Below are 12,955 nucleotides of genomic sequence, written 5' to 3'. Positions count from 1 at the left end.
AAGAGAAGCAGTTCATCTCTTGCCGTCCCTTAACCAGGAAAGACTGGCATCCATGTTGTTTATGTTAGATCTATATGTGCAGTTAAGGGCAAGGCATAATGGTCTGTTTAGAGCCAGCTGCAGTTTTGCCAGGCCTTTCTTTGCTGCACTTGACCATATTACCGGACAGTAATCAAGATGGGACAAGACCGGAGCCTGATCAACTAGTGCAGTTGATTTTCGTGTCAAACATATTTTAATAACAGACATACCCCTCCCTATTTGTGTATGCTACCTCACGTTGGGCACACGCTTTCTGTGTTTTGTCTGAGAGAGAAAGACACACACAATCACACTAACCTGGGAGGTCAGTTCCGGCTGAGTAGCCAAGGAAACTATATCCCTCAGCTCCCTGACACACCCCGAGGACATCACATTTAGTGCGTCTCCTGTACCCGGACATGACTTAATTGTTTTGCTGAGATACCAAATGCTATTCTCATCAGAAAGGGCACATGAGGTAAAGATAGGTAAACTCTTCCAGGACTCTGTGCTCTTTGAAAACACTTCATGGGGATGCCCTTTTGACCCGTGTTGTTTTTCAAAGTTCAGTGGTAAAAGGTAGAAAAACCCAGGCTGAGCTGGACTCGGCTCCTGTGTAATGACAAATGGTGTTCCAGGAGAGCAGCTCAGTCCCGAGGCTACTGCATTCAGACATCTACTGTAGTTGACAGGCTATGATCAGGGGACGTGTATATGAGAAGGTAATGTCTGGATAAAGAGCACAGGCACAGCATGAGAAAGAAATAACGTTGAAGTTAATAGCATCTCAAGGCCTGGGTGCAAAAGAGACAGGCTCTCTCTCTCTCTCTCTCAATTCAATTCAATTCAATTCAAGGGCTTTATTGGCATGGGAAACATGTGTTAACATTGCCAAAGCAAGTGAGGTAGACAACATACAAAGTGAATATATAAAGTGAAAAACAACAAAAATTAACAGTAAACATTACACATACAACAGTTTCAAAACAGTAAAGACATTACAAATGTCATATTATATATATATATATATATATAAATATATATATATATATATATATATATATATATATATATATATATATATACAATGTACAAATAGTTAAAGGACACAAGATAAAATAAATAAGCATACTCTCTCTCTCTCTCTCTCTCTCACCACATAATTTATAATTTGCATACAGGCATAATTTACGACATCAATCAGATATGATTGGCTGAGCCGTCTTACCGTGTTCGTCCAACAGAATGTTGTCAGGTTTGATGTCTCTGGAAAAGCACACACACACACACACACACAGAGAGAAACAGAGCAGCATTAGGTCACTGACCATCTCCATCAACATCACCATGACAATACTGTATCGTTGTTGGACAGAGAACAAAACCTCAACAACAAAAAATGTGTCATGTCACGTTACATCCACATCCACGTTACATCCTTAGAACAATATCGGCCGAGAACAAATAAACAAAAACAACACACATAGAAATGCACAATATATCAAGCACAGTTATATCACTAGCAATAATGTCCCAACATCTTTAAATTGGACTGACAGGAACTGTGCTTTCCAGCCAAACACTCAAAGCATCCCAAATGGGCTGGAGAATCGGGCCCTCGGAATCAGGTTGTGTCCTAAATGGCACCGTATCTATCCAAATAGACTGCACACAGAGCCTTGTCGTCAAACGTAGTGCAGTCTATTTGGATAGATAGGGTGCCATTTAGAACACATCCTAATTCCGAGGACCTGATTCTCTAGCCCAGTCAGGACAACCTGGTCTCAGAAAATGTTGCATTATTCTGTTCGCAAATCTGTATTCACTTGTGGATGTCCATCACCCATTTGGCAAATGTTATGAATTACAATTTGTATTATATGTTACACATTTACATAACATACACTATGTTACAAATTTGGAAAAATATACAATATGTTATGACTTGCAAAAAAACGTATGATATGTTACATATTGTAGCTAGGTGGCTAACATTAGCTAGCTCGCTAATGTTAGCTAGCCTAGGGGTTAGGGTTAAGGTTAAGTTTAATAGTTAGAATTTCTGCCACTTCCAACAAGTCCCGGAGCCGGTGTAGTACAATTCGACCTTAGTCCTGCATTGACGTTTTGCCTGTTTGATGGTCTGTTGGAGGGCAGAGAGGAATTTCTTATAAGCTTCTGGGTTAGAGTCCCACTCCTTGAAAGGGGCAGCACTACCCTTTAGCTCAGTGCGAATGTTGCCTGTAATCCATGGCTTCTGGTTGGGGTATGTACATACAGTCACTGTGGGGATGACGTCCTCGATGCACTTACTGATAAAGCCAGTGACTGATGTGATGTACTCCTTCACGCCATCGGAAAGATCCCAGAACATATTCCAGTCTGTTCTAGCAAAACAGTCCTGTAGTTTAGCATCTGCTTCATCTGACCACTTTTTTTATAGAACGAGTCACTGGTGCTTCCTGCTTTAATTTTTACTTGTAATCAGAAATCAGGAGAATAGAGTTATGGTCAGATTTTCCAAATGGAAGGTGAGGGAGAGCTTTGTACGCGTCTCTGTGTGTGGAGTAAAGGTGGTCTAGAATTGTTTCCCTCTGGTTTCAGATTTAACATGATGATAGAAATGAGGTAAAACTGATTTAAGTTTCCCTGCATTAAAGTCCCCGGCCACTAGGAGCGCTGCCTCTGGATTAACGTTTTCCTGTTGCGTGTGGTGGAATACAGCTGTGTGGTTTTAATGCCAGCCTCGGTCTGTGGTGGTATGTAGACAGCTACGAAAAATACAGATGAAAACTCTCTCAGTAGATTGTGTGGTCTACAGCTTATCATGAGATACTCTACCTCAGCCGAGCAAAACCTTGAGACTTCCTTAGATATCGTGCACCAGCTATTGTGTACAAATATGTATAGGCCCCTGCTCCATTTCTTACCAGAGACTGCTGTTCTGTCCTGCCGATAGAGTGTATAACCCGCCAGCTGTATGTTCTTAATGTCGTTGTTCAGCCACGTCTTGGTGAAACATATGATATTACAGTTTTTAATGTACTATTGGTAAGGTATACGTGCTTTAATTTCGTCCCATTTATTTTCCAGCGATTGAACGTTAGCTAGTATGCTCTGCTAGGATAAGTAGTGGGAGGAGCAGACTGAGGGGCCGAGAAAAGTGCAAGGAACTCAAGATAGCAGTGGCAGCTGTACAGATAACTCATCCAAAGTGCTTTGACTTCTCAAACACAGCGGTAAGCTACACTATATGATGCCCCGTCTCCTTATTAAATCAGCCACTTACTTCCTACGGCAAGAAAAAGTATGTAAACCCTTTGGAATTACCTGGATTTCTGGATAAATTGGTCACAAACTTTGATCTGATCTTCATCTAAGTCACAACAATAGACAAACATAGTGTGCTTAAACTTAATAACACACAAATTATTGTATTTTTCTTGTCTATATTGAATACATAATTTGAACATTGTAGGTGTAGGTTGGAAAAAGTATGTGAACCCCTAGGCTAATGACTAATCAATCAGACGAGATTGGAGATGTTGGTTAGAGCTGCCTTGCTATCCACACGAAGCATTGCCTGATATGAACCATGCCTCAAACAAAAGAGATCTCAGAAGGTTAAGAATTGTTGACTTGCATAAAGCTGTAAAGGGTTACAAAAGTATTTCGAAAAGCCTTGATATTCATCAGTCCACAGGAAGACAAATTGTCTATAAATGGAGAAAGTTCAGCACTGTTGCTACTCTCCCTAGGAGTGGCCGTCCTGCAAAGATGACTGCAAGAGCACAGCGCAGAATACTTAATGAGGTTAAGAAGAATCCTAGAGTGTCAGCTAAATACTTATAGAAATCTCTGGAACATGCTAACATCTCTGATGATGAGTCTAGACTACCTAAAACACTAAACAAGAATGGTGTTAATGGGAGGACACCACAGAAGGAAACATTGCTTCATGTCTGAAGTTTGCAAAAGTGCACCTGCATCTGCCACAGCACTACTGGCAAAATATTCTGTGGACAGAAGAAATTACAGTTGAGTTGTTTGGAAGGAACACACATGTGTGGAGAAAAAAGGCACATCACACCAACATCAAAACCTCAACTCAACTGTAAAGTATGGTGGAGGGAGCATCATGGTTTGGGGCTGCTTTGCTGCCTCAGGGCCTGGATAGCTTGCTATCATCGACGTAAAATGAATTCCCAAGTTTATCAAGACATTTTGCAGGAGAATGTTAGGCTCTCTGTCCACCAATTGAAACTCAACAGAAGTTGGGTGATGCAACAGGACAACGACCCAAAACACAGAAATAAATCAACAACAGAATGGCTTCAACAGAAGAAAATACGCCTTCTGGAGTGGCCCAGTCAGTGTCCTGACCTCAACCTGATTGAGATGCTGTGGCATGACCTCGAGAGCAGTTCACACCAGACATCCCAAGAATATTGCTAAACTAAGAAGAGGGATGGTCCAAAACTCCTCCTGACCGTTGTGCAGGTCTGATCCGCAACTACAGAAAGCGTTATTGAGGTTATTGCTGCCAAAGGAGGGTCAACCAGTTATTAAATCCAAGGGTTCACATACTTTTTCCAGCCTGCACTGTGAATGTTTACACAGTGTGTTCAAAGACATGAAAACGCGTAATTGTTTGTGTGTTATCATTTTAAGCAGACTGTGTTTGTCTATTGTTGTGACCTAGACAAAGATCAGATCAAATGTTATGACCAATTTATGCAGAAACCCAGGTATTTCCAAAGGGTTCACATACTTTGTCACGATCGTCGTATGGGGTAGAAGGTGAGGACCAAAACGCTGCGTGGTTAATATACATTCTTCTTTATTGAAGAAAGAACATGAAGTAAACTGAACCGTAACAATAGACAAATAACGACAGTGAAGCTATAATAAGAAAACTGTGCTGACACACACAACTAACATAGACATAGATAATCACCCACAAAGTACCCACAGAATATGGCTGACTAAATATGGTTCCCAAGCAGAGACAACGATAGACAGCTGCCTCTAATTGAGAACCAATCTAGGCAACCATAGACATACAATTTACCTAGAAAGGAAATAGCCCCATAAACATACAAAACCCCTAGACAAGACAAAAACACATACATCACCCATGTCACACCCTGACCTAACCAAAATAACAAGGAAAATAAAGAATACTAAGGTCAGGGTGTGACACTTTTTCTTGCCACTGTAGCTAACTAGTAAGTACACAGCTGGACTCTTTCTGTTGTGCTGGTTAAAAACAACACGTGACTCTGTCGACTGTTCTGGGGAACTACGGTAAGCTTCATAATGTAAAATAATGTGACAAGTGAAATGAAGAATGCGATCTGCTTTATCTCCTAATGTATTTGTACAAGTTGTCTGAAGGTATTTACTTAAAAAGTAGGTATAAATGTTCACATTTATTGAAAAACCTCAAAGAAATAGTTTCAATGGTTTACCGCACAAGCCTAGTGTGTGTGTAGTTGTGATGCGTGTGTTTCAACCAGCAGGTAGGGCCATGGAAAAACCAGAGCAACCTGAGGAGAGGGACATGTGTGGACCAGGCCATCCTTTTTGAGAACCGCACAGGGGACAGATCACACAGACTTTACCATGAGCATCAAAGATCAATGATGAAACAGAGAGAGACACTCCAAAGAACAACCCTACTGTCTTTGTTGTCCATTGTATGAAGGTGACATGTGATGAAGAAAACCTAATTTCCCCAGGGAACCCTATCTTTGCATTCGTTCTCATTTTCATAAAGTTGACCAAAATGGTCCTTCTCTGTAATGATCAGACACTACTTCATTTTCTAAATGTCCCTTAAAGGACTAGGATGGAGGACAACGTTGGATAATCACCTCAGTGACAGAATAAAAAGATCTCATGTAAGATACAGTACATGACACATCATCACATCTGGCTATGTGTCGATCAGGGCTTTGGAGATAGCTGACAACATACTGTAGAGTTCTGGGTCATAACACTGGATCAATCGCTCAGCGGGCTAGTAGCAGCGGCAGGGTAGCCCAGTGGTTAGAACATTGGACTAGTAACCGAAAGGTTGCAAGTTCAAATCCCCGAGCTGACGAGGTACAAAATCTGTCGTTCTGCCCCTGAACAGGCAGTTAACCCACTGTTCCTAGGCCGTCATTGAAAATAAGAATTTGTTCTTAACTGACTTGCCTAGTAAAATAAAGATCAAATAAAAAAAATAAAAACTTGTCGGGAGATCATGTCCACTAACCATGATCCTTTGGAGCACGGCTTCCCAGCCTCATTAGTCCTGACAGCCACATCAGCGGACAGGGTTGATTAGCATATTAAAAGGGTGCCTGGTGGGGCGGGGGTGTCTGTGTACCCTGATGTGTCAGTGTACCCAGCCCAGGGCCTGGGTTAAAAAGGTCAAATCTGTTGCACTTAATTAGTTGACATTTCCCTCAACGGTTGCACGGAGAGGTGTTTTATATTTAAAACCCATGGCAGCCATTGTGGAACACCAGACAGGAGCTGCTGCTCCACTCAACTGCCTGCTGATGGTTATGGGTGCGACTGTGAGAGCTGGAGCCATCCACATCCCACCCCTGCTGTCACCCAGACAATGACCTTGGCTGAGATATGGAGAGGTGTTTTATATTTAAAACCCATGGCAGCCATTGTGGAACACCAGACAGGAGCTGCTGCTCCACTCAACTGCCTGCTGATGGTTATGGGTGCGACTGTGAGAGCTGGAGCCATCCACAACCCACCCCTGCTGTCACCCAGACAATGACCTTGGCTGAGATATGTAAACATTAGGGCTTTATCACCCGTTCTCTAAAAAAACATTGTTTATTGTTTGGCATTTTCTATTCAGCTGAATCACATGCACTCTGCCTGCGTAATTCTAGGATGAGAGCCCCGACCGCTGTCTGATAAGAATTACCCAGGCAATTACCTTGGCCCCGCTCCTCGTTCATGGACTTTTATTAGTAGAAGACAAAGGGGTGGAAAGCTTATTTGTGTTGATAGAATGTGCTGGTGTTCAGACTTAGCCTGGTCCCAGATAAGTTGCCATGAATAAAGCACATACAGATCTGGGACCAGAGAAGTTCAGACTCATGTTGTCTCCCTCTCCTTTACTGTTGTTGTCCTGTGTCTGCCCAGTCGCTCTAGAAAAAAAGAAAAGGAGAGCCACACACTCTAGGAGCTCACATGCAATTAATAATAGCCAACGTTTCGACAAACAATCTGTCCTCCCTGATGAAGACAGCTTGTCCGTCGAAACGTTGGTTATCAGATTATTGAATGATTGCATCTGAGAGTGTGCGGCTCTCCTTTTCTTTTTCAAGTGTTTCTTTCACCTCTAGATTTCCCAGTCATCCTACCTCCTGGCCGACTGTCACTCCTGGTGTAGCCAGAGGCCAAATCACCTCCACCTTCCCTGGGCGTAGTATTAGCATGGGCCCCACGTTATCATTTTCCATCCTTTCAGTGGTACAGCACCGCGCCAGGCCCTCGTCTCGCGCTACAAACTCATTAGGAAATGGAATCGTTATATTCCAGCAATAAGAGATGGCCAACAGATGGACTCGGGCCTGATGTGCCCACAGCCAGCTGGCTGGGGGACTATTAAAAGGTGTCACGTCAATAGGCGTACAACTTTTTTTTTGCCACTTTTAATAGAAGGATATTTGGAGGTGCTACCAAGGGCTTCATCGGTCCCAAAAAAATTCTCTCTCGCTCTCTCTTCATCTCCCTCTTGCTCTTTTTCTCCCCTTACAGAAAAAAAAACTTGTGGAATCAACGTGTTTTTGGTCTCCATCTCTCAATTCCTCTCTTGCTCTTTCTCTCCATTTCTCTCTCTCATCACTCTCTCTCGCTCTCTTTCATCTGTTCTAGAGCTTGCACAGGCAGCGTTTGCACAGGCAGCGTTTGCAAAGGCTGAGTTGTGAATAGAAAAATTGCTGTACGGTGTATATTCCCATTGATGGACACTATATTGAGTAAAGGACCATATTTGTCCTTCAACATCAATGCCCTTCTATGATGTTAGATTAAATAAACTCATCTCCAGCATAGACCAGCTGATTCCCTATAAAGTGCACTAGTTTTGACCAGAACCATTTGGGCCCTGGTCCAGCATAGTGTGTTAGGCTATATAGTGAATAGGCTACCATTTGGGACGTGTCCTTGTTGGGATCCCCCGTCCGGAGTGAGGCTCATTGGTGATTCTGCCGAGGCAGCAATGGAAGGGCGGGGTTGAAGGGCAGTGCAACCGATCCGCCTGGCTTTTCTCTCGCTTGACTAGTCCAACAACCTATTACCTGGATCTAATGATCTCATTACACCAGCTATCAGGATGAGAGGAGTAAACAAAACCTCCACATGGTCACCTGACACCCCTCTGATACAGTGAGACAGAGGACAGCCTGGAACACAACCAAAAGTCCTTCAATGTGTTCCGCCACACACAGGTCAGAAGACTGGAAAGAGGGGGTTTGGCCTGTTAGGTTCTGTATCATCGTCTTTGTACATGACCCACTCTATAGCCACCTCTTAACGAGGACTGCTTTGATGACTTCATCAGTACTGTGGAAGGTTAGAGATCACAGCACCACAGACAGCGCATACAGCTGCCAGGCCTTAGGCCAGGTTCTGCCCCATGATGTCCCAGAGTAGAGCAAAGCAGGCTAGAGCAGCACAGCGAGGGAGCGCCAGTCATCCATCAGCAGAAGCCAGCCGCCCACGCCCACCAGCCATGAGAGGAATCAGCAGAGAGCAGCACGCTTTGAACGTGGAGGGAAACCTCAACTAACCACAGCAGGCAACTTACATCTAAAACGAACAGCCTCAACCCCATTAAGAGCTAAGGGGTTAGCCAAAGCAGAGCTTCCATTCACTTGAGTTTGATCAGTTAAATAATAGCAGTAATAATAACAGCTCTCAGAGTGGCAGAGTGGAGGATGGTTATGCTATTTCTTACTCATAGACACAGCGCTTGGATTTCACTGCCTGACGAGCGTTCATCTGGCTCCCATGTAATTTGGGCCGGTTTGAATCGGTTGGTCTTTAGAGAGCGCCTGTTTGAACAAGGCATTCTGAGGCACGGCTCACTGAATCACAATTATTACAGAGGAATTATTTACTAACTCAAACTCATAGGGAGAACGCTGAAAGTTCACAAAAAGTGGAAGGTCTTGTGAGGTACGGGACTGTAATATACAAGTAGTTAACTATTATTTTAGGGTAGACTACAAAGGTAAATATGTTGTCATGCTCCCAGTAAAACCAACGTTCACAAATCCACTGTTGTGAGTTTAAAGGATGTTTCATTTACCTTCTTCTGCTTTACCTGACTTACAGTCTGAAATATGAACACATATGTCTCCTCCTGTCATGAAATAATTATGCAGACTATAGGTACAGAACACTGAACTTTTTATTATTGGGAAGACGGAAGCTTCCTTTTACTCACAGAACCATCCCTCTCAGGCGCCATAATACTGTGGGATGAGAAAGTGTTGACAAATGTGTGCCATTTGTCTTCCTTTAACAAATGAGTTTCCGCGGTAGAGAGACTTGCTGAGCGAGATAATGTGTCTGTGCTCTAGGTGTTGCTGAAGCCAAGCCAAGTCAGGGACACAGTGGGCCGTGACAGAGCGGTGGGGAGAAAGATGATGAAACAGTACATTTGGAGAAACAATGTCTGGTCAGTGCCACATTCATTTGCACAGGGAACCAGAAGGATACACAGTGCCAGTTTGAGGCTGTGCTGCACTGAGCAGACCTGAGTTCGGCTGACTTGAGCCGCTGCAAAATCGAGCTCTCGTCAGAGAGTAAAAGGAAAAAGCACACACAAAAACCAAACCAGGGTGAGAGAAAATGAGAGAGCTCTCCAGGAGCATCAAACAACAGACACCCGCATGATGCAACAGGCTTAGAAATATTTTTCTTAGGATATGCAACAAAATGTTTGGGAGAGATTTGGAGAACAGACGCACACTCCCCAATATGAACACCTCCCCTGGTGAAAGCAGTCCAGCGGTGTTGGAAATAAGCATGAGAGAACAGCTGTGGGTTACTATGTTCCATTCCATAGCAATCTGAACAAAGACAGAGCCAACCTTGAAAGACTTTCAACGTGGAATGAGTTTCAGTTGAGGCGGTAGAAAGGCTCAAATGTGATTATGCATTCAGTGCTGTTGCCATTTGGGGGGTGCAGGATTGAGGCTTTGCAATCACATTTGACACTCTGACTGTATCTTTCCTCTAAACAAAGCCTGGGCGTGTCTGTAGTTTCTAAAGCTCTTGTCTGAAGCTCTTGTCTGAAGCTCTTGTCTGAAGCTCTTGTCTGAAGCTCTTGTCTGAAGCTCTTGTCTGAAGCTCTTGTCTAAAGCTCTTGTCTAAAGCTCTTGTCTAAAGCTCTTGACTAAAGCTCTTGTCTAAAGCTCTTGTCTAAAGCTCTTGTCTGCCTCGGTGTAAAGCAGGCGGCGTCTCTCTCTCTCTCTCTCTGAGCTCAGAGCACAGCATTGTTCAGAGCCATGCTGTACTTTCACAGTGCTGGAGCCTGTAATTAATTCAATAATTCAAACTGAGACCATAAAAACAGTAGAGAGGGCTACAGTCTCTGTGGCACTTCTGTTTTTAGTTTACAACCTTGGGCCTCAACAGCAAGCAAACATCAAATTGTATTCCAGACGCAATATGACTTCTGATGTCAAAACAGATCATTTTACTTAGCTCCATAAGACGAACCACTGTCTTGGTCTGGAGCAATGGAAAACAGGCTTCATATTCTAAAATCATCTGTCAAATGCAATCTTATCTCGCTTAAGGACATCATCTACAATCTTTGTGCAGACCCAGCATCTAGACATCATGAGGTTTCATCAGTCATCATGTGCTGTCGACCATTACCTAACAGCCCAACGGGAAGTACCTTCAGCATGAAATATTAAAACCTATTGAGGATTTCAAATCACTTGGTCACTTTCGTCAAAGTGCAGAAGCTACTGTGACGAGCTAGTGAGTCAATAACACCACAGCTCCACCACTTCCTTTTCTACAAGTCCTAACCTGTGGACTAGTGATAATGCTCCCGGCTTGAGTTACATGGATACTGCTGCCCACTTCCACCATTCTCATTCCCACTTGCCTGTGTCCCCCTCCAACTGTCTAATCAAGCTGCTGTGGGGAGTGAGTCAATAACCACCACCTCCTTTCCCTTTGTCTTGTATGAGAGGATCGTCTCTGAAGATACCACTAATTGAGATGCATCTTAGTGTTAATAATTGAAAACCCTATGAGAAGGTTCTGACAAAACAGGCCTTGATGTGATTTGTTACCCTGTTGGTCATAGTTCTATTGTGAAAAAGTGAAGCTGGATTAAATATGGAGAAGTGCACTTACGAATATATGCTTTTTCTTTTTGGAATTGATCATCAAACCTGATGCAATGTCGTTATCAACACTATCCTCATGAATCATCCGTCATGAGTCATAGGATATAGAGATTCTGCTCAAGGCCAGGGTATCACCAGCACACACACACACACACACACACACACACACACACACACACACACACACACACACACACACACACACACACACACACACACACACACACACACACACACACACACACACACACACACACACACACACACACACACACACACACACACACACACTGAATACACAAAACTACTCACAGTGTGCACATCCGCCCTCTCAAAGTATTCCATTTCTATACAGATTCAAATTAGAATACCCATCTTTTCCTTCTTCACAAATAAATGCAGATTGAAAGCGGTTGATTTGATCTAAACATGCATCTCCCAAACACCTGCTATTAGGATCCTTTGTTGGAATGGAATGACAGAAACAGAAACTATCCCACTGAATTGATTCATGAGTCAGGTATTGAGAAATGATCCCCCAGTCTATTTCCCTTCTGTAACGGCGTTCGTCTGTTGAAAGAAGAGAGTCTGACCGAAATACAGCGTGTAGGTTACTCATGATTTTAATGAAAGAACGCGGTACATGAAATAACTGAATACTAAATACAAAAACAACAGAACGGAACGTGAAACTAATTACAGCCTATCTGGTGACTACCACACAGAGACAGGAACAAACACCCACGAAATACAAAGCGAAAGTCAGGCTGCCTAAATACGGTTCCCAATCAGAGACAACGACAAGCACCTGACTCTGATTGAGAATCGCCTCAGGCAGCCAAGCCTAACAACACCCCTAATCAGCCGCGATCCCAAATAATACAAACCCCAATACGAATACAACATAATAAACCCATGTCACACCCTGGCCTACCCAAACATATAACAAAAACACAAAATACAATGACCAAGGCGTGACAGAACCCCCCCCTAAGGTGCGGACTCCCGGACGCACCTCAAGAGCATAGGGAGGGTCCGGGTGGGCGTCTGTCCATGGTGGCGGTTCTGGCTCGGGACGTGGACCCCACTCCATTAATGTCCTATTTCCTCCCCTTCGCGTCCTGGGATAATCCACCTTCTCCGCCGACCATGGCCTAATAGTCCTCACCCAGATCCCCACATAACTGAGGAGCAGCTCGTGACAGAGGGGCAGCTCGGGACAGAGGGTCAGCTCGGGACAGAGGGGCATCTCAGGACAGAGGGGCATCTCAGGACAGAGGGGCAGCTCGGGACAGAGGGGCAGCCCGGGACTGAGGGGCAGCCCGGGACAGAGGGGCAGCTCGGGACAGAGGGGCAGCTCGGGACCGATGCAGCCCGGGACTGAGGGGAAGCCCGGTACTGAGGGGAAGCCCGGTACTGAGGGGAAGCCCGGTACTGAGGGGAAGCCCAGTACTGAGAGGAAGCCCAGTACTGAGAGGAAGCCCAGTACTGAGAGGAAGCTCAGGCAGGTAGTAGGCTCCGGTAAATCCTGGCTG

The 12,955-nt window shown here is 44.1% G+C and overlaps 1 protein-coding gene across 1 annotated transcript in view; it reads right to left on the bottom strand.

The window, feature by feature from the left end:
- The window catches only part of LOC124000012 (serine/threonine-protein kinase 32A-like), a 79,875-nt gene that overhangs the window by 22,037 nt on the left and 44,883 nt on the right, over positions 1 to 12,955 (bottom strand). The window contains exon 6 of the mRNA XM_046306094.1: positions 1,250 to 1,287. Within this exon, the coding sequence (XP_046162050.1) occupies positions 1,250 to 1,287 (38 nt within the window). The remainder of the gene's footprint in view (positions 1 to 1,249; positions 1,288 to 12,955) is intronic.

The sequence above is a fragment of the Oncorhynchus gorbuscha genome, linkage group LG16 (assembly GCF_021184085.1).
Source record: "Oncorhynchus gorbuscha isolate QuinsamMale2020 ecotype Even-year linkage group LG16, OgorEven_v1.0, whole genome shotgun sequence".
NCBI lineage: Eukaryota > Metazoa > Chordata > Actinopteri > Salmoniformes > Salmonidae > Oncorhynchus > Oncorhynchus gorbuscha.
The sequence above is the reverse complement of the archived record's forward strand: the minus strand, read 5'-3'. Positions and strand labels throughout refer to the sequence as shown.